This window comes from Cololabis saira, chromosome 15 (genome assembly GCF_033807715.1).
Source record: "Cololabis saira isolate AMF1-May2022 chromosome 15, fColSai1.1, whole genome shotgun sequence".
In the NCBI taxonomy this organism is placed as follows: Eukaryota; Metazoa; Chordata; class Actinopteri; order Beloniformes; family Belonidae; genus Cololabis; species Cololabis saira.
In genome coordinates, this window is record NC_084601.1 from 12,190,224 (window position 1) to 12,216,751 (window position 26,528).

Sequence of the window (26,528 nt, forward strand, 5' to 3'; positions counted from 1 at the left end):
AACTTTCTTGGCGATCTTTGACATTGGTCAAATCTCACACAAAATTCACATCTCATATATGGATTAACAAGTAGCATATTGTATTTTCTTATTTCCACAAAAAAAAAAGACAATAAACAAATAGTGACTTCAGCAACTCTTTATATCACAACACTAAATTTACAGTACCTCAGAATTTATATGAAGACACTGAAGCTGGTCAAAAAAGAAATGAAATGCTCCTTACAACAAGCAGAACATACACATGAGCTCGTATTCGGGGTTATTAAGGCACAGTTTGCACATATATGCAGTCACTCTGGCATAAAAAAGTACAAATGAAACTGACCATTAACATTGAACATTGCTACAACATTGCTACCATTAACAGCACTTCAGAACAACAACTCTCAGGTTTTGTTCCAGCTCTGACATACATTCACAAATGCACACTGTTTCGGGTGATATGGTAGTAGTGAAACATCTCTTCACAATTTACTTTTACATTTACATTTACTTCACAATGAGACAAACAAAATGCATTCAATATACATTTCACATTCAATCATCTCGCACAGTTCTTCATCACCCAACTTGAATCACATTTCATAAATATCATTCATGACAAGAGATTGAGATACTTTGTAATTCTAAATTGAACATCAAAATCAAAAATTATTTTTACAAAATCACAAACTACTCCAAGTCTGTTCGGATATCCAGGAAAATACTTCACATTCTGACATTAGTTACATTGTTCAAAAACTAATTTGGTGTCAAGATTCAGTGAATGAACATAAGAAATCCCTGTAAATTCAACAAATGATCAATTCTGCCATAAAAAAAAGGAAAAGGTAGTTGAAGCAAATTTTCACATTTGCATTTATCTCCATATAGACAAAAAAAAAAGCCAGAGTTTGACTCAGTGAGGTGGTAAAAGGCACTTTCATTCAGGCATTGAAAGGTGACATGTCAGAAATATCAGACTCCGTAATACACAGCTTGCCCAGGCTGAGCAAAAGCATTTGTCTGTGTCGTACTCCAACAGCCGTTGCTGCTGATTGGGTAAGCAAATGGCTGCTCAGGGTTCATCCCTGGTTCAGCGTTGTAGCTGGCATACGCCATCAGCCTGTGGTTCACTTGGCTGACTGGATAGCTTGTGGAGTGTGTCGTAAAACCTGCCGGACTCGTCTGGGAATGATTAATGTTGAACTTTGAGCATGTTTGCCACTGCCTCGAATCAGTAACAGGGACCTGTTTTCTCAGGCCCTGGGAAAAGCTCCCACTGTGCACGAGGGCGTCTCTGGGAGGAGTTTGCATGTTAATCCTTGGGACAGATAAATATGAAGCTCCCTCATGAGACATGCAATCATTCCCCCACATACTGGCTGTCTGCAGACCTCCATCATTCCATGCCATCTGCTGATGCTGATGCTGCTGCGGGTGATGATGCTGAACAGCGCTGAAGCCCATGTCCGTGTCCCTCCTCTGTTGCAAACCCTCCATTCCTGTTCCATCTCTAATCATTGAAGCTGAATCGGATAACTGCTCAGTGCCACCTTCCTGCTGCATGTAGTAAGAGTTATCAAATGTCCAGTCTTCACCATTTGGCGCAGCAGGAAACCCACCATGAGTATTTGAAAGTAAATCTTCATTTTCCCACTTTCTAGGAAACCTGTTGTTTACACTTCCTTGAGAACGATGACATCCGTTGTACCCCCATCCTTCATGTGCTGTATGGTTTTCTGTCTGAGTCGCATCATGAGACTGATAAAAGCCCTCACCGTCGTTTACATAATCATCCACACCCTGAAAGTCGGTGGAAGGGGCCTGCCCTTCTGATATAAATTCACTTGTCCAGACTTCCCCTGGATAGAGGTCCTGCCATGGTCGTGAGATCTGGAGCTGTGAGCCTTCAGCAAGGTCAACTGCATAAGGCGGGGTGTCACATCCAGACTCACAGTCCAGGATCCCGGACTCTAAATCTGGATCCGAGTCAGATGTGACTGGAGCAAATGACTCAAGGAGGCTGTCGGCACTGAAAGGCGTCCTCTCCAGTAGCATTTCCCCTTTGTTGAGAGTCAGGTTCACCATGAACACAGGGTCGATCCTTTTCTTGATCTTCCTCACATTTCTCCTGTTTTTTCTTTGTTTTGGCATCAAAATGCATTTCTCTGATTTAAACTGAGGTGAAGTCTTTTTCACACATGGCCCTTAAACAGAAACATAAGCATGAAACAAGCAGCTTAAAAGAAAAAAGAACACAAAACTATGTGTGTGTGGAGGTAAAAAGGTTGAAAGGCCAACACCTTTAACAGTTTCTCCCTGTTTTTCAGTCTTAGCGTTTGGCCATCCTCTTGACAGCATCTTTAAACCTGGAAGACAAAAGACATGCCGGAGGTATACAAGGAAAACGGCACGCAACCAAGTTTTAAAAAAGATGTGTGAAAAGAGTTTTTTCAACATTTAAGATAGTCCAGATGTTGGTAAAGAAAAAAAAAAATAATACCTACAAAATACAAAATTAACTAAAAATGGCTTCTTCTTGACACGGTGGAGCTTCCAGCGGCATGTAAGAGCGTAGCTCCATTTCATATTTCTTGCCAATGTTTCCCAAAGTAATCGCTTCCCCATTGAAGGATATGATTGAATCATTGGTGTGTCGGACCGAAATGCCTCAAGCTTCTTTGAATCCCCTATAGCTGCACAATTTAGATTTAATACGCGTTTCAAGTCGCTGCAACATTTACTTACCTTTGGGGATCCCTCTAGTTCTCGTAGGCTCCCATCCCTGCTATCATTAAATAACTTTGGACCCCCGGCCTGGTCGCCTCAGATATATATCACTTTACAGAAATATTTCTCAAATCAACTATGATGAAAGTAGCTTAGTGAGCTGTACTAGACATCGTAAAAAATAAAGACTTGAAAAAGTAATGATGAAGATAAAACAAGAGATGACCAAATCGGTGTAAACTCTAAACATTGTGCAGCTTTAATGATGTTTTGATCCTCTTCCCATGATGGTGTTATGGTGGTGATAATCATTCAGTGTTTAGTCTTAATGATTCTTGTGTTGTTGAAATTACAATGCATCCAAATGTGTCACTTCTGCATCGAGGCTGCTGACGTACAACTTGGACCATCTGTCACGTCTTTATTCCTGTTAACTTAACGCTCTCAGTTTAGCCCAGATGGTCACCCAGGTGCTAAAAACATATCGTACAGAGGTATTGATTTCTGCCACAACAGGATGTACGTCAACAAACACAATGATTGCATTAAGAAGCAACTATGTATATGGCAAATACATTCTATGGTTATCTTATAGATTGCATCTTCTTAATTTTGCTAAAAAAAAAAAAAAACAGTAATGCAATGACGTGCTGAAATGTGTACAAAACAGGATATATATTTTACAGAAGAGTCATAAAGTAGAAAAATAAGAGACAGACTCATACTTACCAGTCAAACCTATTGAGCAGAGATGGAAAAAGGGTGGAAAATGCATCTCCAATTAAAGAAAGAAAAAAAGAGGTCTGCACTTACACCAGTGATAGCTTTTACCAGCAAGTTGCATGCATTGAGGTTCGGATAAATGTACCACCTGGAAGCAAAAGATATTTGACATCAGTACACTTTCAGCTGCTTTGAACAAAGCTCATAACGCAAATTTTAAGCACGCACACAAGCAAAAGTAATCCAGAGTTCGGACTCCAGCTCTTTTGTGACTCCTAAACTGGCGCACCACACTGATGCAACAGGCAGATGTGCATCTGCAAAGCAGCAATAACTGTCATCCAGTCGACTGAAAACCTCTGACAAAGCACACATTATGTGATGATCCCAGATACTCACTTTCTTTTTTTTGTCACAAATCAAAATGTGACGCGTAGTTACTGAAATGTAACTGTCAAGTGTCTGATTAGATGCTTTTAAGTCAATATTCAAAGTTAATGTTACATAAAAGGTAATTGTATAATAAAGCAGGAGGCTTCGACGTCACTTCTGGGGTCTAATGTCTGTAAACTGCGGTAAAACAGACGTTGCTTATCCAGTGCAAACACACTGAGCAGATGTCGGGATGCCATCCATCTATCTTCTCCTGCCTATGTGAGGTCCGGTCGCGGGGGCAGTGACCTAAACCCAGAACTCCCCGGCAAATTTGTCCAGCTCATCGGGGAGGATTCCACGGCGTTCCCAGTCCAGCCGAGAGACATAGTCCCGTCCAGCTTATCCTGGGTCTTCCCAAGCACTTCCTCCCAGTGGGACGTGCTCGGAGGACCTCACTTCCTTTCTAGATGCCCAAACCACCTCACCTGGCGCCTCTTAATGCAGAGGAGCAGCGGCTCTAGTCCGAGCCCCTCCCGGATGACCGAGCCCCATCTCTAAAGGAGGAGCCCGAACACCATGCGGAGGAAACTCATTTCAGCCGCTTGCATCTGCGATCTCGTTCTTTCGGCCCCTGCCCTCAGCTCCTGACCATAGAGGTATCAGAGCGTGATTTTAGAGTTACTGCAGGTCCAGATATCATTTTATTCCAGCGTGAATACGACATTAGACAAAAAGGATTTGTTTATTCCTTAAAGGAGCATGAGGCTCCTTTTAAGAAATGAGACTCATTAGCGCCACCCTTCGCCACTACGGCCGTCGGGGGTACTGCAGCCAACAGTGAAGCCGGCACGGGAGAACGGGGAGAACGCGCATGCAGCGTCATTTGCCGTCACATCCGCAGGACAGCGCGGGAAATTCCGGCCCGGAATTGCAGCACATTTTGCAGCACACAGCCTGTTCAAGGCAACGGAGAGATACACTAGAGCAGGGGTTCTTAACCTTTCTGACCTTGGGGCCCAATTTTTTCAGTACAGAGTGGCCCGGGGCCCATAGAGAAGATTTACTCAAGCGATGGTCCAGAACATCATAATAAATATATATGTATATATATATATATATAATATATATATATATATATATATATATATATATATATATATATACACACACACACACACACACATGTTAAGTGGCAAATATTTTTGAAATGTACTTTTTTTAATATAACAGTCAGATGCAGATGTTGATACAACTATGAGGCCACTTGATATATATATATATATATATATATATATATTATTTGTGTGTGTATATATTCAAGTGGCCTCATAGTTGTATCAACATCTGCATCTGACTGTTATATTAAAAAAAGTACATTTCAAAAATATTTGCCACTTAACATGTGTAACTTGAATTACACATATTTTTTTCTCTTAAAAATAAAATTGATTTTATTTTACTTTTCAAATGCTATCTTATTTTATTTCTCTACCAGCAGTTTGAATTTCCCCTTCTTTGTTAATTGTCTCAACACATTTTTATAATAAATGAATATAAACACATCTTAACAATTGAACAGATTTGCAGTTTGTCTTTCTTCCCCTCTTTTAATCTTATGCCTCCACTTTCTGTCGTTCAGTGAGAGAACTGAGCTCTAACTTCTCCTGCCAGGACTTTAAATCTGGGCTGGATGGTGTCAGGTTCTCATATGCATGAGAAGGTGCTCATATTTAGTTTTAATTGTGTTCATTGTGGAGAAAGCTGCCTCACAGCTGTATCTGGACTCAAACATGGGTGTTTTAAGATTTTATTTATTTAAGATATTAAATTAATCAGTTGTCAGGACTCAGCGTGTCGGGCTTCATCCGAGCCTGATCAGTTGCGACGGGGACGAGCCCGCAGGTCTCCGCGCTGCAGCCCAGTCACTTTCCGATGCTTTTGCAACAACAGTCCAGTCCAGCAGACACTTCAGCCCACGCATCTACCATCCTTCAGCAGTAACGGCGGAGCCCGCTGCCGCGGGGACGCGTCGGCTCCCGCTCAGTCCGGCGGCTCCTCCCGCTCTCCGGCCCGCCTCTGCGGGGCAGCTCCCCCGGGAGTCTCGTCTCCTTCTCGGCAGCGAGCCCCACGGAGCCGCCGCCGGGCAATCACTGGCAAATCACGCCCTCCTTCCCCCTTCTCATGGTGGCTTCAATTACGTCCGCCTTAAGCCTGAATTATGGTTCCGCGTAAATCGATGCAGAGCCTACGCCGTAGAATCCCTGATCCTGGTGGATCTAAACGTACTCTGTGCAAAATAAATGATTTTTTTCTGTAAATACACACCATTTCTCTTACTATTACACGTACAGCTAGATCAGTGTCTTCTCCTCATTTGGTCGGGAGTTGCAGTCCCGCGGCCCTCGCGGCCCACACTTACAAAACTTAATTTTTTTTGCGGCCCACTAGATGGCGCTCGCGGCCCAACGTTGGGCCGCGGCCCTATGGTTAAGAATCACTGCACTAGAGGGCTCATTCTTTTGGGTTTGGAACGCTTCATCTGACATTATTACTACAAAACTTAAAACGTATACAAATGTTTTTCATAAATCCTGCCTCAATCCTGCCTCATGCTCCTTTAACATCGATAATTAAATGTGTTCTCTTTATCCACTTTCAGAACTCATATTGAAATCCAATTGAGTTTTACGATACCAACAACTGAAAGACGTGCTTTCTCACACGACTGCATTCATGCTGAAATATAGCATCAACTTTAAAGCTCTGTTGCAACAGCAGGACAGAAGAAATTAAAATTAAAAACACCTTCCACTCTCCTCGGCCCTCGTGCTGCTCCGCCTCGTCAGCCAGCGACTGAAGAAGCTGCCAGTTGTCTTTGATCTCTTCGTTGCTCCCCTCCACCTGGTCAGGATAGTTCTCCATCTGTGCAAAGGGGCATCAGTTTAACTAAAACCGGAGCAAATAGTCACAACGATGTGTATCTGTGTCTCCGACAAAATTACCAAGTAATTGATGATATGGGAAGAGCTGGTCAGGTGATCAATGATGTCCTTTTTGTTTGATTTGATGCGACAGCAGTGGCATAAGAAACCATTTAAGACGCCATCGTAGCATCTAAACTCAACTACATGGACAAGACCTACAGCAAATGTGTATAACACCTTTTATTAAAAATAGAAAGCTTGACATTTAAGGGAGCAGAAACAAACATTAACTTATTTTGAACCAGGAGTAAGACAAGAGGACTGATACCACTTAAAAATGTAAATGGAAGAAGCTTCTAACAAGTTTAATTTTTGCTTATATTGACAAGGAAAACAATGAATGTAATAATAACTTTTCTAAGTCAATATATTAAGTATTAAAAAACTGTCCTTGGTATTGTTGGTGGCGCTCTTCGTCCATGCTCACCAATCAGAGGCTTCTCCCCGCAGTTGCTGTCCAGATAGCCGTTGCTGTCGCTCTGTTGGTGGTCTGCAAACAAAGCAGTCCTCGGTGGTGCGGTGGGAAAGTCCGCCGACAAACTTTGAGGACAGGCCCCGGAGTCACCATGGCCAATTCCCAAACTGTTTATCCAAGTTATTGCTGTGACATCGAAGTGGAGAAAAGAAAAATGCAGAAATGATGCACAAATGTTCATCAAGTCAACAAAAGGAGATGATGGACGATAAATGGCCAATGCTCAATGCAAAAGTCCCCTCAAGGCCAACAGCCCCGAGCCACTGTGACAACTCCTCCAGCTAACATGTCATGCCAGTTCTTGAGTTTATTAAGTATGTTAAAATCTCGCTTAGGGCAGATAAGGTTGGACGAGCACAAATATATATTCACCAACCTTGACCTTCACTCTGTCTTTTCATCTTCTGGTATACAGCGTCTTCAACTTCAAACAACTTTGCGTAAAACAAAAATAAATACGAAGATAAGAGCACAACCATACAGTCACGTGTTCACTTGTGGATACAAAGACTGGTCAGTATAGTCTACCCGCACGTCTCCTGGCCCCTCTTTTTCCTCCAGCGTCTTGGCCAGCATCATCAGCGACCAGGCCTGCTCAGGCATGTTGAAGTTCTGGTCTTCAGACACCAGGTGGGGGTGGTGGGCTTTCTGGGACACAAATCATCACATATTCAATAACAATCAAAGACAGCACATAGATCTGTCTTTGGGATCACTTACGATGTAACTGAATCTGTGGAGACTTCCCAGTATGTGGTTCCGTATGTCAGCATGACTGAGCTGGCACATACACACCTCACACAGGTACAACAATTGTCTGTTCTGTGTTCCCACATTCACACACTCAATAATACTGCCCAGGCCTGGATGTACATGAAACAAGAAATTCCTTGAGTTCCCTTCCTGTTCCTTGAAAACAAAGGACAGTTTTGATGAAAATAAAAGTGTTATTTATTCCTACAGACCGATGATGGGCTGCAATCTGTCCTTGTTAGTCAGATACACTTTCAGAGAATTTGACAGCTGGCTTTTGCTGGAAACCTCTACGAGCAGAAAACACATTAAATAAACATGATCACCAAAGAGAACGTGGCTGTGTGTTCCAGCGCAAATGTAGTTTGTGACTGAGCCCCACCTGGCTGCATCCTGGTGATAAAGAAGCACCACCTGCACAGAGAAACTGCAGATAAAGTAATACAGGTTTTTGAAGAAAATGGGTTGGTGTCACAATTTGCAATAAAAACATTTTTTTTAATGAGCATTATGCTAGTATTTACCGCATCATTTACAATGTTAAAGAAAGATGCCACTGAGCAAGAAAAATTTACAGCGAGCTTTAAGATCATCACCATTAACATAAGCATGGTTACTTACAATTATAATGAATATTTCATGATGTCTGCCTGACCAACTATGCCCTTTCACTTTGCAAAACTTCTCTCTCATGTGAAAGGTCTGGTACCGCTCCCGTTCAGTCGTACTAAAGCAATCCCAACAGGGTAGGCTTCATGTGAGGACTCTTGGAGGAACTTTCAAGAACCACTACTCAAAACATCCAAGATGGATGCAAAATTTCTAATAACACCTTGGATTGAGACGTTTTACAGCAACAATCATTCACCGTTGTTCCTATTCCACTGAAAGCTATATTATTGTCTTTTGTTGGTACTAGTTTGATAGTTGCTTTTCCTTCTGACTGGCTGTATGTTGACCCGATGGCACTCAGGTATTCATTGGTACTTCTCTTTGAAATTAAAGCTTAATTAAAGAAAATCTTTTGCTAATCAAGTGATTTAGATATGCTAAATATCATTATACTACTATAATACTTTATAATGTTTTAGACAGAGGTGTCAAGTAACGAAGTACAAATACTTCGTTACCTTACTTAAGTAGAAATTTTGGTTATCTATACTTCACTGGAGTAATTATTTTTCAGACGACTTTTTACTTTTACTCCTTACATTTTCACGCAATTATCTGTACTTTTTACTCCTTACATTTTAAAAACAGCCTTGTTAATCTATTTCATTTCAGCCTTTAAAAAAAACTATCCAGTTAAATTGCTCCATCCGGATAGAGTGAATTTGGTTGTGGTTGTTTCAGATGTTCTTGTCCAGTTTTGTTCTTACATCCGTTCCCTCAGATTCCTGCAACTAAACTTGGATGTACATTCCAATAAAGGTTAAGATAAATGATAACATGCCTCTGAAGTTTGACTTTTTGCACCATTAAAATACTTATAGGCAACTAGTCATCATATCTCCTGCTCTCTGAAACACATGTTAATGCTCAATAGTACACATATGTGGTTCTTTAATATATTTGCATTATACTAAGATGCATTCATTTTCAATGGCTTTTTTCCCCTTACATTACTTTTACTTTTATACTTTAAGTAGTTTTGAAACCAGTACTTTTATACTTTTACTTGAGTAAAAAAAACTTGAGTTGATACTTCCACAGGAGTATTTTTAAACTCTAGTATCTATACTTCTACCTGAGTAATGAATGTGAATACTTTTGACACCTCTGGTTTTAGAACAGTTGCCATATGCTTATTTGAGAAACATGATGGACTAAGTCAGTGTTTCCCAGCCCTGGTCCTCGAGGAACACTGTCCTGCATGTTTAGATGTTACCGTGCTTCAGCACACCGTGATACAAGTGGCTGTGTCATCAACAGAGTTGTGCAGACCTTGATGACAAGCTAATTAGGACCATTAATTAGAATCAGGTGTGATGATGAAGGGAAACATCTAAAACATGCAGGACAGTGGGCGTCGAGGACCAGGGTTGGGAAACACTGGACTAAATGAAGGTAAAGTGTTGAGATCAACCACCAGATGGCGCTGCAGAATCAACCTGATACCAAACAACGTGGTTCTCGTTAGACTGGCAGAAACTCATCTCTAAATCACTCATTTCAATTTACAATATTTCATTACGACATAAGTGTTATTGTCGTTACTGTTGTTACCGTGTCACAGAATTTCAAAATAAATGTCCCAGTTAGTAACTCATGGAAACAACGAAAACGAAACGAAACAACGAAAGTAATCCTCCTTCCCTATATGTAATCTAAACAAATGTGCAAGTTAAAACTGTGGTGTAAATCACAGATATATTACCTTTACCCGGTGAAGCGGTGAGCAGATGGGTGGTTTATGCTCCAGTTACCCAGTTTTAGCGGCTGTTAACCGTTCAAGAAGTTACTCGCTTCCATTTGTCTGAATTAGAGACGGTTTAAAATTCAAAATGCCCAACTTTCTCCAGATTGTTTTCCGTTAAAACAACACGAACAAGTCATAGGTCTACAAACAACTCTCGTTCATTAAGTCATTAAATAAATAAATATATATCTAATAATGATAATAAAGCAAATTAAAGACACTTACAGACTGATTAAATGAGACTTTTCAAACAGACACCTTGCAGTAACCTCGCCGTCTATCGAGTAACTCAAACAACCACGAAGTGATCTGTTGCAGACACGCTGACAACCGCAGACCTCAACCTCAAGGCTCATTTATGGTTCCGCGTCACACCAACGCAGAGCCTACGGCGTAGGGCACGCAGCGACGCGTACCTTACGCCGTAGGCTACGCCGTCGATTTAACGCGGAAGCATAATTCAGACTTTCACATTGAGGTGGGTGGGGTCAAAAGTTGAACTCCGCCCCCGCAGACTCCAATGAATATGGCGAAATGCAGGGATTTTAACACAATGAACTTAATCTTTGTTTTTACTAATTATTAATTGAAATGTTGACACATTTCACAAAATTACAGATTAATTACCTATAAAAACATTAAACAACCGTAATTATTCATTGAAATGATGAAAAAAGTAATATATTTTAATGTGTATTTATCATAATAAAATGTAACCTGAGATATCTCTTTAATGTAACAACAACAACGATAAAAACCACAACAACAACAATCATCATAATAACAATTTTTGAAAGTGGGACCCCATCTCTCACTCTCCCCTGTTTGCATTCTCCTTGCTTTCTGAGCCCCCTGTTTGGGCTCCCTATCTCCTTCTTGGGCTCCCCTTGCTCTCTACTTTTAGTTCATACAACATATATATATACACCTTTAAGATCCACCTTTACAGACAAAGATACATTTTAGACAGGTGGTCAGTCAGTTAAATTAGTTTCTGACCTGAAAAGGAAATGGTCAGTCTTTGACCTTTGACCTAAGTAACAAAAAAAAAAAAAAAACAACATGAGACAGAACATGTTTCTATTTCCCAAAAAAGAAGACAGAACAGTGGAGCCGATCAGATACTACATGCCTGATTGTGCAGGTTTTAATGGTGTGTAACATGTTTGAGTGCAATAAACTTCCTTCACACTAACAACCACTCTTTTGGCGGAGAGCTGGTAGGCCTCTTGGCACATGGCTGGTCTTCATCTTGGGTGTCCAGTGCCATCTGAAAACAGTCCACCATTACAGTGGCATTTTGTTTAACGTTGTAGTACCGGTACATAACATTTTTTACATTTGTGATCAGGTGTGTATTGAAATCCTCAGTTGCTGATAGACAGCCCACAATACAGCTGCGTCCCATTGCTGATACTCATAACCATTACTGAGCAATGTGTTTAAATGGAAAAATAAACAAGATACAAAATTTAGCAGATCCATTGCAAATATGTACAAATGGAGTGCGTGTATTAGAAGTGTACCATAATTATTCTACAATCTTTTAACACTCATTCTTTCTGCACCAGTTGACACCTAGACTCATCACTGCTGTGCACATGGATTTTTTTTAAGTTTTCAAAAACATGTATTTGAGTGCCATCCTGAAGTATTGGCTTTATACAAGTCTTTAAACATTGGCTAAGGACTATCCCACTAATCAATGAAATTTTATTGACACTAACCTTAATGAAAATCAAGTTACATGTTGTATGCTGCCAAGAGTTCACTGTAGCCCTATTTCATGCCAATCTCCTTTACTTGAGTTGTGTTAGGATTTTATTAAATCGCTTGAAGAGTTTTCTATAAGATTCTACTCTCAGGGCAGGACTACCTGTTTAAGACCTGACTGTTAAGACTGTTTAGCTGAGTTCTCTTTAGGTAAAAACTATGAAGAGAAACAGATGTTTTAAAAGTGATAGGTCCATCCTGTTGTTCTTAAAGTTTGTTATCTTAGATCTTTGCTGAGTTTACATCTCAAGTAATAAACAAACAAATATATGGCTGAAAATGTGACATGAAAATGTGTCTTTCACCGCAGCTGGTTCCATAGATAAGGTTCAACATCCACACTTATAACGTACACAACACCCCTTTTTTCCAGTATAAATACAACTGGATGGATGACCACCGTGTGCATCTCTCTCCTACCTCTGGGGTCTGGCAGGACGTAGCGCGTGGAAGGATCACGTTATTCCAGCCAGATCCTCCCCACCCCATCTGGGGCCCCGGCTGGCCAGAGGGGGCATGTATCGCCCAGGACTGTGTGCATGTTTTTGTGAGGGTAGAGTTTTTGTGACCAAGAGAACACAGGGAGAACATGCAAACTCCACACAGAAAGGCCCTTTCGCCAACCCCACCCAGGGTGTGGGCGCTGAAGTCATGGGGGAACTAACACGGCGGGAATCGAACCCAGGACCTTCTTGCTGTAAGACGGCTGCACTACCAGTTGCGCCACCCCGTTTGTTTTTTTAGTAATTTCTAAAGCCTTATACAGGACTGTCTCAGAAAATGTGAATATTGTAATAAAGTTCTTCATTTTCTGTAATGCAATTAAAAAAACAAAAATGTCATACATTCTGGATTCATTACAAATCAACTGAAATATTGCAAGCCTTTTATTATTTTAATATTGCTGATTAGGGCTTACAGTTTAAGAAAACTCAAATATCCTATCTCAAAATATTAGAATATCATGAAAAAGTATACTAGTAGGGTATTCAACTAATCACTTGAATCGTCTAATTAACTTGAAACACCTTCAAGGGTTTCCTGAGCCTTGAAAAACACTCAGCTTGGTTCAGTTAACTAAATCACAAGTATGGGGAAGACTGCTGATCTGACTGCTGTCCAGAGGACCATCATTGACACCCTCCATCAGGAGGGGAAGACGCGAAAAGAAATTTCTCAAAGAGCAAGCTGTTCACAGAGTGCAGTTTCAAAGCACATCCACAAAAAGTCTGTTGGAAGGGGGAAATGTGGCAGGAAACGCTGCACAACCAAGAGAGATGACCGCAGCCTTAACAGCATTGTGAAGAAGAGTCGCTTCCAGAATTTGGGGGAGCTTCAAAGACAGTGGACTGAAGCTGGAGTCCAGGTATGAAAAACAACTGTTCACAGACGTGTCCGGGAAATGGGATACAATAGCCGTATTCCCATAGTCAAGCCACTTCTGAACTCAAGACCACGGAAGAAGCGTCTGACTTGGGCTATGGAAAAGAAGCACTGACTGGACAAAGTCCTCTTTTCAGACGAAAGCAAGTTTTGTATTTCATTTGGAAGTCAAGGCGCCAGAGTCTGAAGAAAGGCTGGAGAGGAGCAAAATCCAAGTTGCTTGAAATCCAGTGTGAAGTTCCCACAGTCAGCGCTGGCTTGGGGAGCCATGTCAGCTGCTGGTGTTGGTCCACTGTGTTTCATCAAGTCCAGAGTAAATGCAGCTGTGTACCAAGAGATTTTAGAGCACTACATGCTTCCGACTGCTGAAAAGATCTATGGAGATGATGATTTCATTTTCCAGCATGATCTGGCACCTGCCCACAGTACCAAAACCACCAGTAAATGGTGTACTGACCATGGCATTACTGTCCTCGGTTGGCCTGCCAATTCCCCTGACCTGAACCCCATAGAGAATTTGTGGGGTATTGTGAAGAAGAAGCTGAAAGACACCAGACCCAACAATGCTAATGAGCTAAAGGCGGCTATTGAAGCATCCTGCGCATCCATAACACCTCAGCAATGCCACAGGCTGATTGCCTCCATGCCACGCCGCATTGATGCAGTAATCTGTGCAAAAGGATTCCCAACCAAGTACTGAGTGCATTAATGGACATTTTCAAATGTTTGATTTTGTTTCGCTGTTTTTTTACTTGGTCTGAGGAAATATTCTTATATTTTGAGATAGGATATTTGAGTTTTCTTAAGCTGTAAGCCATAATCAGCAATATTAAAATAAAAGGCTTGCAATATTTCAGTTGATTTGTAATGAATCCAAAATGTATGACATTTGTTTTTTTAAATTGCATTACAGAAAATAACTTTATCACAATATTCTAATTTTCTGAGACAGTCCTGTATGTACCAGGTGACCTTTTATGACGTAATGAAATATTAAAATCTTAAGGGGGGTACAAATTACATCAGTCAACCCTTCCATTTTTCCAGAGGCTGACTTATTCTTTATATTTATTGCTAAACACTTGAAACAACAAATTTTGTAAACAGAACACTTATCATTTTAACAACAAACTAAAAATTAACATATTAATTCAAACTTGCAACAAAAAAACTGACATTTTAGAGAAAAAAAAATATTTCCTCCTGCATCTAAAATAACTTAGTTTAACCATCAGCTTGCAAAGGAACACTAGGACTGCTGCACATCCAAGCTCACAACCTGGACACACACTTTAAGTTAGTTCTTTGGGATTGTGTAACAAAGGCCTGACGAGAAATACAACCTAAATGTCAAAAAGGCACATGTCTGTATGGATCATGGCATTCGAAAGTCATAGATGGGCTTGGTACTGGAGCAGTACCGGAACGGTCTGGACCATGTCTGTGCACGTTATTGTAGTCCTGTCGTTGAAAACTCTCCAAAAACGGATTAGTGGGGTTTGGCCAGGCAGTTATGATCGTGTGACTGGGCAAGCGATAGTCTCTTCGCGGCTGTATCGTCTGTCCAGGACGCTCGCTGGTAGTTGCAGAGCTGGGTGGGAACTCTCTCACATTTACTTTGGTTCTTTGAGAAGTGCCGTGTTGCAGATGCTGCGGCTTACTGGGATTAGCAGGAAGTACCGATGCAGCTTTGGTGGTAGTAACGTCAGAGGGAGGGCTGCCCTTCGACGCAGAGCCGAGAAGGTCATTATCAAGGAAGTCCTCCTGCGTCAAGTCAACAACGGCGTCGGCCGCCATTCCACCCATCGAGTTTGGTGGACTTTTCTTCACAGTGACTTTAACAATCTGACACTTTGAGTCCCACTTTCTTTTATATAATGCAGAGTCGGAGTTAGTTTTCTTTTGACTTTTGGAGTCCCATCTACTTTCCACAGTTTGAGATGAACAGGAATTTTTAGTAGCTGCTTCATTTGGAACAGACTTGGCAGCTGACGGAGTCATACTTGCTTTGCCTTTCAGTATGTTCGCTAAACCTTCCCTCAATTCTCCCCAAACGCTGGGTGTAAGGGGGTTGGGTCTCCCGTGCTCACCTTTCAAAGAGGGTGGGGCACGGTAAAAATCAGAAGTTGATGTAGAGCTGAGCTCGCTGTTAATCTGCCGGGAGCCAGGTGAGGAAGGTGGGTTTCTGCAAATCTGTAACAGCCTTTCCACAGGTGTTTCAGGTGTTCGTTTCCTGGCTGGACGCCGTTGCATAGCATAGTCCTGGTTTTGACTGACTAAGGGACCAACAGTAGCAGGAGACATCATTCTTAAGGATAGCGCTTCCCCTTTGTACTTTAGCTGGGCACACGACTCTCGGCCTAGAGACGGCACCGTTGTGCCTTGTGGCTGCAGGGACTGGTTGCTGCCGGTGTATGCAAGAGGGGGGTCCGTGTCACAACTGGGGAGCTCAGTAACGTCAGGATTAGCCTCGTCAGAGTAACAGCTCACATCCGGAGAATTTGAGAATCCATCTTTGAGGACACCTGAACTTCCAACCATGGTTCTCTTCTCAAATTGACAGCCAGTTTCATAAGAAATGTCTAGGAAAGGCATGAGGAAAAACATGCATTAATATTAAAAGAAACTTTTTTTGGGCCCCTTAAAAAAAAAAAAAACAACTCTACTTCAATCATACTGATAGATGGCAGAGAAATCATTTTTCTTGCCGTTTCAGTGGCGCCCTTTTTGAAAAACAAACAAAAAACACAAAAACGAGAAGATTCATCTTACCGTCATTACATCTCTGGGTCATCTCCACTGCCCGAGTTGAAATCCTTTGTGGGGGTAAACCCTGCCCGTCCTCCTGATGCTGGCCTGTGCAACAGAGACAAGCATCCATCGTCTTGTCAACCACAGCCAAACCTTGTATGAGAGATGGAAATACGCCACCCTGACTTACTCTTTTTGCATGTACTGGCAACGGGCACACAGAAGTTACTTGGCTTCCCTCCATTTTTGATTTTCTTCACTATTTTTAGAGCTTAAAAAAAAAAAAAAAAAAGTCCACATTTCATACCATTTGCTTTACATTTAAAGCACATCTTTTATAAACTCTGCAGACAGTCTGGACTGACTTACCTTCTCGAAAAGAAGCTGTACTAACAAACTCATGCAACTCTGGTCCCAGCAATATACACTGAGAGAGAAAAAAAACCCAACACTTTAAACTGGTTAAAATAAATAGATTGATTTTTCTACACAACTGAGACAATAGATGGCCCTCAAAGTACCTCTGCATCCATCTTGTGAAACTTCTCCCGACTTGAGAGCTCAAGGACTAAATCATTTAAAATATGCATCTTCTTATGAGCGAGTCCATCTTCTAGCCAGAACTTTTGCAGAAACTCTGGGTAGTTTCTCCACTTAAATAAAAAAAAAAAAAAAAAAAGTCATAATTGTATAATATCAAAAATACATGAGGAATGCTTTTGCTGGTCAGGTTTAACACACCCACCATGTATTTGAGCTGGTGATCAAGGCTGACCATGTGTTGGCAGATGTCATGGCAAAAGAGTTTCTCCTCACAGCTCTCACAGAGATAGAACGTCTTCAGAGACATCCCCCGGCACTCCCATATGAAGCTCATACCTGATGCAAACAATTTAACATTACGGTATACGTGTCTGCAGTATTAAAGAAAATACTGCCTGAAGGATGTGCTGTGTGACATGGCGACACTCCCCTATGACTTTATCATCTTGTAGACGTGCCTTCAGGTAAATGGACAAACGGCTGCAACCTCGAGCTCTTCCACCTGTGAAGCCATGTCATTAGTAATTAACCTTTTAAAATAAAATGATAATTAAACGCTTAAAAAAGCACAGACCAACTGATATTCTCGTCTGTTGCTCTGGTGTGATGCACTCTGCAGGTCTCGGACTAGGTCTGGGTGCCTGTCGTGCTTTGCGGCGCCGCTCTTGCTGGTTCTGCGGTTGTGCAGTCACCTCTGCAGCTTGCAGCTCTGGGCTGGAGATTTTAACAGACGAGGATGTGTGACTGCTTTCTAACTTCGGCGTCTTTGAGCGTGGATCATTATTCCACAACTGTCGATTGTCAAATTCAACGAACTGCTCGTCAAAATATCCACGAGTTCTGTCAACTCCTGTGAAGTAAGGATGACAGATTTATGGTAACGTGTGAAAACAGACTGGCGTTAAAAGAGCATATAAACAATATAGAGGGTTTGAAAACCAAGATAAAAAAAAAAAAAAAAAAAATTGTGAGAACAGGAGCAAGACATCAGATACCAAAAAGAATATGCAGAAAAGTGGCATTAATAGCTCAGTGTTTACCAGGACTCTCAGTCAAAGGTGCAACAGGAGACTGAACCTTTGCGACAGGCTCCAAGTTTTCCTGCTTAACACCTTCTAGACGAGGAGAGACAAAAACTTTGGTTCAGATGGAAACATTGCAAGAGATGAATAAAAACCAAAGCAGAAGATGAACAACCATACCTGCCACGCACTCAGCCCGACTGCCTTGAGCAGGAATCGGTTCAGAGATCTTTTTATTGGCACTCACACGCGACCTAACCTGGTCCCGAGTCAGATCCTGAGGTGGTGCGTCCTTAGCCTTAAAGCTCTGGCCTCTGGAAAAGTCGGATTCTGGCAGAATGATCCTTTAAATTAGGCTTCGGTTTCATAATCCAATAAAAAGATAGATAAATACCCAGTAACCCCGCCCTCCTGCCCCATAGACATGAATAAAAACCAAAGCAGAAGATGAACAACCATACCTGCCACGCGCTCAGCCCGACTGCCTTGAGCAGGAATCGGTTCAGAGACCTTTTTATTGGCACTCACACGCGACCTAACCTGGTCCCGAGTCAGATCCTGAGGTGGTGCGTCCTTAGCCTTAAAGTTCTGGCCTCTGGAAAAGTCGGATTCTGGCAGAATGATCCTTCAATTAGGCTTCGGTTTCATAATCCAATAAAAAGATAGATAAATACCCAGTAACCCCGCCCTCCTGCCCCATAGACACTTGTTCTAGAGTTCACCTGGCATCTTGTGCAAACCTTTGTTCCGTTGATCATTAGCAGGAAATCCTGACTTTTCATTACTCAGCAGACGCATCCCTGAGGGATAAATGTCATATCATTCACAAGTTTAAGACTCAGAAGCATTTGCAGTAATTCAGGGAGAAACATTTAGTGTACGAAGGATGCTCAGGAGCTTTTTTTCTTTTTACCGTCATCTGAGGTTGTAACGTCACATGGACTGGTAAGGTCCCTTCTCAAACTCTGTGCTGCACCAACTGTGGATGAGACGTTGTGGTCTCCCCGTCTCAACATGCTTTTCACTCTCTCTACAGCTGAAGCAGAGGAAAACTGCGTCAGTTGACCCCGTTTGATAAAATACCATTGTGGAAAAATACATTAAAAGTTGGTCATCTTGGGCTGCTGCGTTGCCCAGTGGTTAGAGCAAGTGGCCCATGTACTGAGGCTACAGTCCTCCTGCAGCGGTTGCAGGGTTGAGTCCCGGCCTGCGGCCCTTTTCTGCCGTCCCCGACCCCCAGTCTGGCCCTCGGCAGGAGGGTCCCCCCTTATGATCCTGGTCCTGCTCAAGGTTTCTTCCCTCCTAAAGGGGAGTTTTTCCTTGCCACTGTTTGGCTTAAGGTTTTTCTCCCATTAGGGGAGTTTTTACCTGCCATTGTTTATGTAATAACTGCTCGGGGGTCATGTTCTGGGTATGGGTCTCTGGAAAGCGTCTAGAGACAACTTTTGTTGTATTAGACGCTATATAAATAAAATTGAATGTCGCCCCCATACTCTTCTCTCTCTACCTCCTTCCTGTCTGCACTTCAAATAAAGGCCACTAGAGCCAAAAAGAAAAGTTGGTGATTTTAACATGAGATTAAAGTTATAGTCGTTATGTTATATTTAAGTTTGGCTCAGAAATCACAGAGTATTCTTCGCTCTGAGGACATGCGGAGAAGAGCGGGATACACAGCCGACATCTAGGTAAGCTAGGATGTCTACACTTGGAAATTATCAGTTTTGAATTGAGCCAAACAATTTAACCCCCCCCCCCCAACCAAATGTATACAAAGAGCTTAATGCAGCATCAGTCTCTTTAGTAAACAAGGATCAAGTCTAAGCATTGTGCTTTTATTTGGTTCATTAAACAGTTTTTAAGACAATTATCAGAGAAAGATTTTTAGGGCATCTGTACCTCCATCTTCTGGGAGAGCCGCCAGCTTTAAGTACACATCTTTATTCACCTCCACTTTCTAGCAAACACAGATGAAATAAGCAAAACAATAAGAGGGGAATTAAAAAAATAAATATACATTTTCTAGAGGCATGGTCTTACATTCATCACAAGTCTACAGTGGACCTTTCCTTTCTTCCTAATATTGTACTTAAAGAGTTGTCAGATTACTTGGATAAGTGTGCTCCATGTGTTGCCAAAGGTAGTTTAAATACAGCATCTCATCTTGTAATCAAAGCTGAAGCTGGTCTGCAAAATAACTTCTGAGCAACAGTCGTCCCCATCCAGCTTTTCATAGTATCTGGACTCCAACCCATAGGTTAAGAGGACATCCTATTTCCTTAAACTATCATAACTGGAGCCTGGTGAATCCTGGCAGTTTTTTTTTTTTTGTACACTACACTATTCTTCTGGGCTTGAAAGGCATGTTCTCAACCCCAAACCCTTTAAAAACAGTAATATTTTATAGGACCCACTTGTGACTTGGCTGAGAAATGGAGCCAATCCTAGCAGTAAACTGGAGGCTGAAACAGTAAGTCAATGAATAAGTACCACACTAAAGTCAGTATTTTACCTAAAACAGCAAAACTCCCTAATGAGCAATGAAAAATAAATAAGTGCTGGTCACCTGGGCGCTCTGGGATCCTAGACTTCTCTCAACTTCTGCCAGATGGACCACTATGTTGTTCAGTTTGGTCTCTAACTCATCAGGGTTTGCAGTCCATCCAGGGTATTTCATTTTCTAGTGGAGAACACATAAGAGCCTAAAAGGGTCATGCCAATCTAGGAGATGGGGGGGGGGATGATAATCCCACATACAGCTACAATTTCCACAACTCAAATCTACATACCACGTAGTTATATCGATGAGTAAAGCTGAGTGAGTGATCAGACCGCTTCAGTCGGACTGAACACAGCTGGCAGTAAACTTGCTGTTTACCTTCCCATGACACCACAACCAGGTGATTTAAGCCTACGTAGTAACGACAAAACGGATGCATGATTTGAAAAAAAAAAAAAACCAACAAGGAGTAGTCCAAATTGCAATGTACTGAGTCATTTCTAATATACCCAAATACTCACCAACTTTGATATGAGTTCCGCTTTGCATCGCCTTAGTAACAGAAGGATGGGAGGGCCTCATATCAGGCATGGTTGTGTTCAGGTGGGGAGCAGCAGGAGGGTTCTTATACTTACTTGGCACAACAGCAGCAATTCCTCTCATTGAATTCCCCTGTGCAGTCTTAGCAGAGGCACCAGTAAGTCCATGTTTAAGTGCCGGCTTAGGCATTTTTGCTGCGGCCACTGACTTCTCCCTCGCCCAAGGTGCAATTGAAGCTTTGGGTGCAGCGTGAACACGCCCAGAAGCATTTTCCTCTCTGGAGGAAGATGCATTGGTGAAGGTAGCCGCTTGCCCCACCGTGAAGGTTACTCTCTTCGTAAGGCCAGTTCTTTCTCCAATTTGTCTGGATATTGGGGCCGAGTTTGCACCCGAGGTTGCTGCATTAGGCATGGCAATCGTTTTCAATTTGGACGAGCCCGATGTGCATTTAGACTGGGTTGTTGAGGAGCTGGGGGCAACTGGTGTGCTTTTCAATGCCGAAGATCTGGCTTTACAAACTGCATTTGCAGCAACATGAGCTTCTGAGCCAGTTCTTCTACGTGGTGGACGGGTCATAGGCACCTCCTCCGTGAGGAAATGTCCCCTCGTGGTTTGTTTAATACTGGAACCAGATAGACTTGCACGAGAACCGTCAGCTGATTTAGATGCTGTACGAGTCACTGTTTGCTGTTTATTTGAGGCAGGGGGGGCTGCAGCCATCTTGAATGATGGTGTTTTCATGGTCGATGTTCCAGAGGCCTCTGTGGCATTTGTGTCTACAGGCTCAACCTTTAACAATAAAAAAAAAAAAAAAGGGGAAAGAGAGGATGCCACCAGTTACAGTGAGAAAAAAAAACACAGCCATCAAGCTCAAACCCTAAAGTGTCAGGTCTGAATATGTTAACCAAATTCATGTCGAGGGCTGCATGCAGTTGGACAGCATTATTGCGCAGACATTTTCGAAGATGTTCGAACCTTAATTGCCTTAATAAGTTGACTGTGTTTGTTGTTGTCCCTCTTAGAAGTTTCAAGTCGGCTATGACGGCCAACTACAGGTTGAGCACAGTTTGAAGCCGAGGATGAAAGAGACTTGGGGAGCCTGTATGGCTGAAGTTTAAGTGTTTCCAGCTTGTGAAGAGCTGTGGAGAAGAAGAAAAGCTGTACAGTAGAAACAGACACCCATCACCCCGAAACTACCGCAACAGAAGTTACCAGGAAGCCAAGTGTGAAGGTGGGCCCTTACCAAACTGAAAGGTTTGTTTTGAAATAATATCAAAACTCTTTTCATTCAGATCAACAACCTGAAGAGAAGATATGACCAGTTAGGAGGGGTTACACACGCAAAAAAAATAAAACCTGATTTGCTTACCACTCGCTGCATCTTGGGGTGGTCCAGTGTAGAAACATGTCTGTTGACCTCCTTTTCCGAGAGTCTAACAGAGCAGCTCCCACAAAGGAAGACAGAGCCATGTTTTACAGAGCGACACTCAAGTAGCTTGTTGGGGACTGAGAAACGTATGAGAAAAGTCACAAAATCATTTTCTCCATAATATCCTTGAATTCGCCAATTTAGATGTAGCTGCTAGGGTTGCCACCCGTCCTGTAATATACGGAATTGTCCTTTATTTGAGAAAAAAATGTTGCATCCCGTATTGAACTAATACGGGACGCGATTTGTCCTGTATTTTCATTAACGCCCCATACACACGTCTGTCACACACACACATCAACACTAAATTTATCAATAATGAACAAAATAAAACACAGGAGGCGAGCAAAATCTTTGTGGCGGGACAACAGGAACTGCTGCTTCTATGCCCAGATCTGTGCCAGACAGCGGGGAGGACTCAGGCTTCACCTCCAGGTAGGGCTTGGGAATTAAAAGTTGCGTTCCGTATTGAACCAATACGGACATATATAAGCTCTTATTTATTGATGTCATAATATACAGGTGAAGGTCGGAAAATTTGAATATATAGCAAAACGTCATTCGTAGTAAATTTAACTAAAAGGTGAAACAAATATATTATTTCCCCACTACATTCAAAGTGAGATATTTCAAGTCTTTATTTGTTATGATTTTGGTGATATGGCTCACAGTTTATGAAAACCCCAAATAAATTAGAGAATATTTTATGAAATCAATAAACAATTCCATCATCAAAATTATAACAAATAAAAGGTTTAACATATCTTTCTTTGCATGTAATAAGACTAGGTAATATATTAGTTTCACATTTTAAGTTGAATTATTGAAATAAGTTAACTTTTACACCATATTCTTCACCTGTAAAAATACATCTTGGCTGATGTGGATGTAGGCCTACAGTAGCATAGGAGGATATTTCAGTTGCTAGTATGGTTGTCTGTCTGTACAGTCATGCAAGTTCAATGCTATTAAGCATTTTAAATCAAAGCATTGTGTTTTTTCATATAAAATAAAACACATTTTTATGCAGTTTAGAAGTTTTGGGGCTTTTTTTTGGCTCCTGCGCTGCTGAAATCGGGGCGTCCCTTATTTCTATTTCTGGAAGGTAGCAACCCTAGTAGCTGCCAAGCACGAAATAAAAGATTAACTGTACTTGCTTCAGCTTACCTAGCTTTGTTTTAGGTATCCGTTGTGGTTTCAACACTTTCTTTTTTGCAGATAACGAAGTGGACGTTGCTATTTAAACAATAATAAATGAATAAAAGTTTAGACTGCAATTGAGAATTGAACAGACGTTGTTCTCACCTTTTAGGTGCCCGCATGTGTCCCTGCTGGGCCTCTCTAAAGCTGCTTTAGGAGCCATGGGCACCGTTGCCCGTGACAACCGGGGAGTAGGGGCTTCCCGGCGGGTCAACCCCCGGGACTTTGGGTTTCGGTGAAAGTACTCCTACACAAAAGTAACGAAAGTGTTTCACGTTTAGTAGCAGACCGTTTAGTAGTATTATTGCGAAGATTTCAATAGTTTTGTGTTGAGCTATTCACACCCTGTTGACATTTGAAAACAAATACGTTGCACATGCGCACCCACGTGTCTGCGACAGAACGCGCTTTTTCACTTGCCCATGCGCAGAAAGAGATCTCTTTTCAATTGATACGCAAATTCTACCCTGCAAAACAATATTTAAGAAGGATATAGACGTTAATTGTTCTTTTTTCCAAAAGCATCTTGAGACATATTCCCACTTATTTTGGTCATGTATATTCACATACAGTTTGGAGGGACTTCCACAAGTATATTGTTGATTCTGTCTTTTCTGATTTTCATCTTTATTTTAAGAATGTTATTTTTGGTTTTCATAATTTTAATCACAAAGAAAGGGACGCTTTGTTTTTTATTAATCCGTTTTTATTTTTAGCTAAATGTCACATACACAAGTCCAAATTCATCCACAGAAAGCCTGAACTCCTTGTACTAAAAAAAGAACTTGATCAATATATAAGGGCAATTTACTCATCAAAAAACACAAAGGCACAAAAGACCATCGGCATCTGTAAATCGCTCAATTTGACTACATGAAACCTACTCTCGCACTGTCGCACATGATGTTTTTATTTATCCTTTTAATTTACATTCAACTGTCTTGTCCTTTAGATATTCTTTTGTTTATTTCTTTTCAATATGGTGTTCGAATCTCTGTATTTGTATATTACCCTTGTTCTTAATTTTTCATTGTATTTTAAGATTTAAATAAAGAATTTAAAAAAAAAAACTTGCCCATGCGCAGCAAGGCAAGTTTATTTATATAGCACAATTCAACACAAGGTAATTCAAAGTGCTTTACATCGACATTAAAAAGCGGCAATACATAGACAGTAAATAACAAAATTATGAGAAAAGGTAAAATAATAAAAAGCACAAGTTGCTGATTTAAGAGTATGCTTAAATAACAAATAAAATGATAAGAAAAGACGTAAAATAATAAGAAGCACAAGTTGTTAAAAAAAGTAAGGGCAGTAGAGTACAGCAGGTAAGTATTTAATTTAAGAGTACGGTTCAGTAAGCAGTGATGTTTTTAGTCCTGATTTAAAAGGAGCTGAGAGTTGGAGCAGACCTCAGGTCTACAGGAAGTTTGTTCCACCGGTGAGGAGCAGAATAACTGAACGCTGCCTCACCTTGCTTGGTTCTGGTTCTTGTTCACAACAAACCAGATCCAGATGAACCTCAGGGGTCTGGGAGCTTCATAGGAACTAACAGATCCAGCATGTATTTTGGTCCAAAACCATTCAGGTCTTTGTAGACCAGCACGTACAGGTGTCAAACTGAATCCCAGAAGGGCCGGTATCCTGCATGTTTTAGATGTTTCACTGCTTTAACACACCTGATTCTAATTAATCATCGTCACCAGCTTGTCATCAAAGTCTGGATAGTTCTGTTGATGACACAGTCACTTGTATCATGATGCAATGAAGCAGGGAAACATCTAAAACCTGCAGGGACACCAGCCCTCGAGGACTGGAGTCCGACACCCTATCCTTTGACTCACTGAAAGCCAGTGTAGTGATTTCATGACCGGTGTATTGTGGTCCAGTTTCCTGGTGTTTGTAAGGACTCTGAAGGCAGCGTTTTGGATCAGCTGCAGCTGCCTGATAGATTTCTTGCAGCACTCTAAAATTGGAACCATGTCAAACAATAGAGCCAGGCAAACGTCTGCTCTCACACTTTTGTATGAACAATTTTTGCTCTTATGTCATTGTAAGATATTTTGAAGAGATTAAATGTAGTTTATCAAAAGTGGTGTGAATACCTGTCAATCACTGTTGAGCTGATGGATTTTTTTTTTTATAAAATAAATTTTTTTTTCTGATAATACATGGGTGAAAATAACATACAATAATATTGGTAGCAGGGTATAAATAGCCTACACATCAGTACTTGCACCCGGGTGTAAATAGCCTTTTTTAGGGGGGGAAGTTGGACCATAAGACCTTGCGCAGATGGTCCAGTGGCAGGGCAAACAAATATCCACTTATAGGCTAAGGCCAAATTGAAGAAACTACCAGGTAGGCACTTGACGATGTGAGTGGGTGGGATGATGGTAGTTCCCAGGACTCAAGTGGTTCCTAGAAGATCCAAATGTAGATCTGGAGGACGACCTTCCTGCCATCCGCCACCATGGAGCGAATGTTCAATTAGGGTTAGGGAAGCTGATACCACCTGCACTTTTAAGACATCTCTGTCAAGTAAAGCCTATTAAAGTTTAGACTTAGTGCTGGTAGTCATTGTTGGAGTAGACTACAGCAGCTCATCTTAAACATAGCTTTGTCCTAGATATGCTGCTAGAGGTCTACGCTGCAGGGTCATGATCAACCGAGCGGGGCCCCTCACCCTTTTGAAGTAGTTCATAAGCTGGGTTGTTGTGCTTTTCCTCTTCTGTATACGTCTGTTGGCTAGAGCTGCAGTGCCTAGAGACTATTTGCATTGGAATATACGCTACAGGAATAAAAATCAAGTTCAATGATTGCCGACCATGGTTTGGTAGATCACCGAGAGACCTGGAAGCGCCAGGCCTGTCAACATTCAAACTACTAAAGAGTCACGCATTCAATCACAACTCCCATCTTCAGCAGGTTTTTTTATGTGTTAGA

General features: G+C 41.5%; 2 protein-coding genes across 2 annotated transcripts; both read right to left on the bottom strand.

Moving 5' to 3' along the window:
- Positions 1 to 124: 124 nt before the first annotated feature.
- Positions 125 to 10,714, bottom strand: si:ch211-199g17.2 (uncharacterized). Its single transcript, XM_061742533.1, has 12 exons — positions 10,670 to 10,714; positions 8,408 to 8,439; positions 8,238 to 8,315; positions 7,993 to 8,135; positions 7,801 to 7,920; positions 7,649 to 7,706; positions 7,225 to 7,398; positions 6,816 to 6,952; positions 6,619 to 6,735; positions 3,529 to 3,586; positions 2,289 to 2,354; positions 125 to 2,192 (listed from the first exon to the last, which is right to left on the bottom strand). Exons 2-12 carry the CDS (start codon positions 8,415 to 8,417, stop codon positions 961 to 963), a joined length of 2,193 nt encoding a protein of 730 aa, XP_061598517.1. The 5' UTR covers positions 8,418 to 8,439; positions 10,670 to 10,714; the 3' UTR covers positions 125 to 960.
- Positions 10,715 to 11,630: 916 nt separating this feature from the next.
- Positions 11,631 to 17,201, bottom strand: LOC133461425 (uncharacterized). Its single transcript, XM_061742337.1, has 7 exons — positions 17,097 to 17,201; positions 16,873 to 17,004; positions 16,721 to 16,778; positions 16,542 to 16,622; positions 16,373 to 16,456; positions 15,878 to 16,182; positions 11,631 to 11,714 (listed from the first exon to the last, which is right to left on the bottom strand). Exons 1-7 carry the CDS (start codon positions 17,199 to 17,201, stop codon positions 11,631 to 11,633), a joined length of 849 nt encoding a protein of 282 aa, XP_061598321.1.
- Between the last annotated feature and the right edge of the window lie 9,327 nt (positions 17,202 to 26,528).

What these genes read in the sequence shown, in the direction of transcription:
- si:ch211-199g17.2 (XM_061742533.1), bottom strand. An exon ending in CCCATATCATCAATTACTTG is followed by an intron (nt 6,736 to 6,815) that starts GTAATTTTGTCG and finishes CCCTTTGCACAG; the next exon opens with ATGGAGAACTATCCTGACCA. An exon ending in ACAGGGAGAAACTGTTAAAG is followed by an intron (nt 2,193 to 2,288) that starts GTGTTGGCCTTT and finishes TTTCTGTTTAAG; the next exon opens with GGCCATGTGTGAAAAAGACT.
- LOC133461425 (XM_061742337.1), bottom strand. Translation starts at nt 17,201, where the DNA reads ATGTCTCTGAAGACGTTCTATCTCTGTGAGAGCTGTGAGGAGAAACTC. An exon ending in GACCCAGAGATGTAATGACG is followed by an intron (nt 16,183 to 16,372) that starts GTAAGATGAATC and finishes TGCCTTTCCTAG; the next exon opens with ACATTTCTTATGAAACTGGC. An exon ending in CTGCTACTGTTGGTCCCTTA is followed by an intron (nt 11,715 to 15,877) that starts GTCAGTCAAAAC and finishes GACTGTTTTCAG; the next exon opens with ATGGCACTGGACACCCAAGA.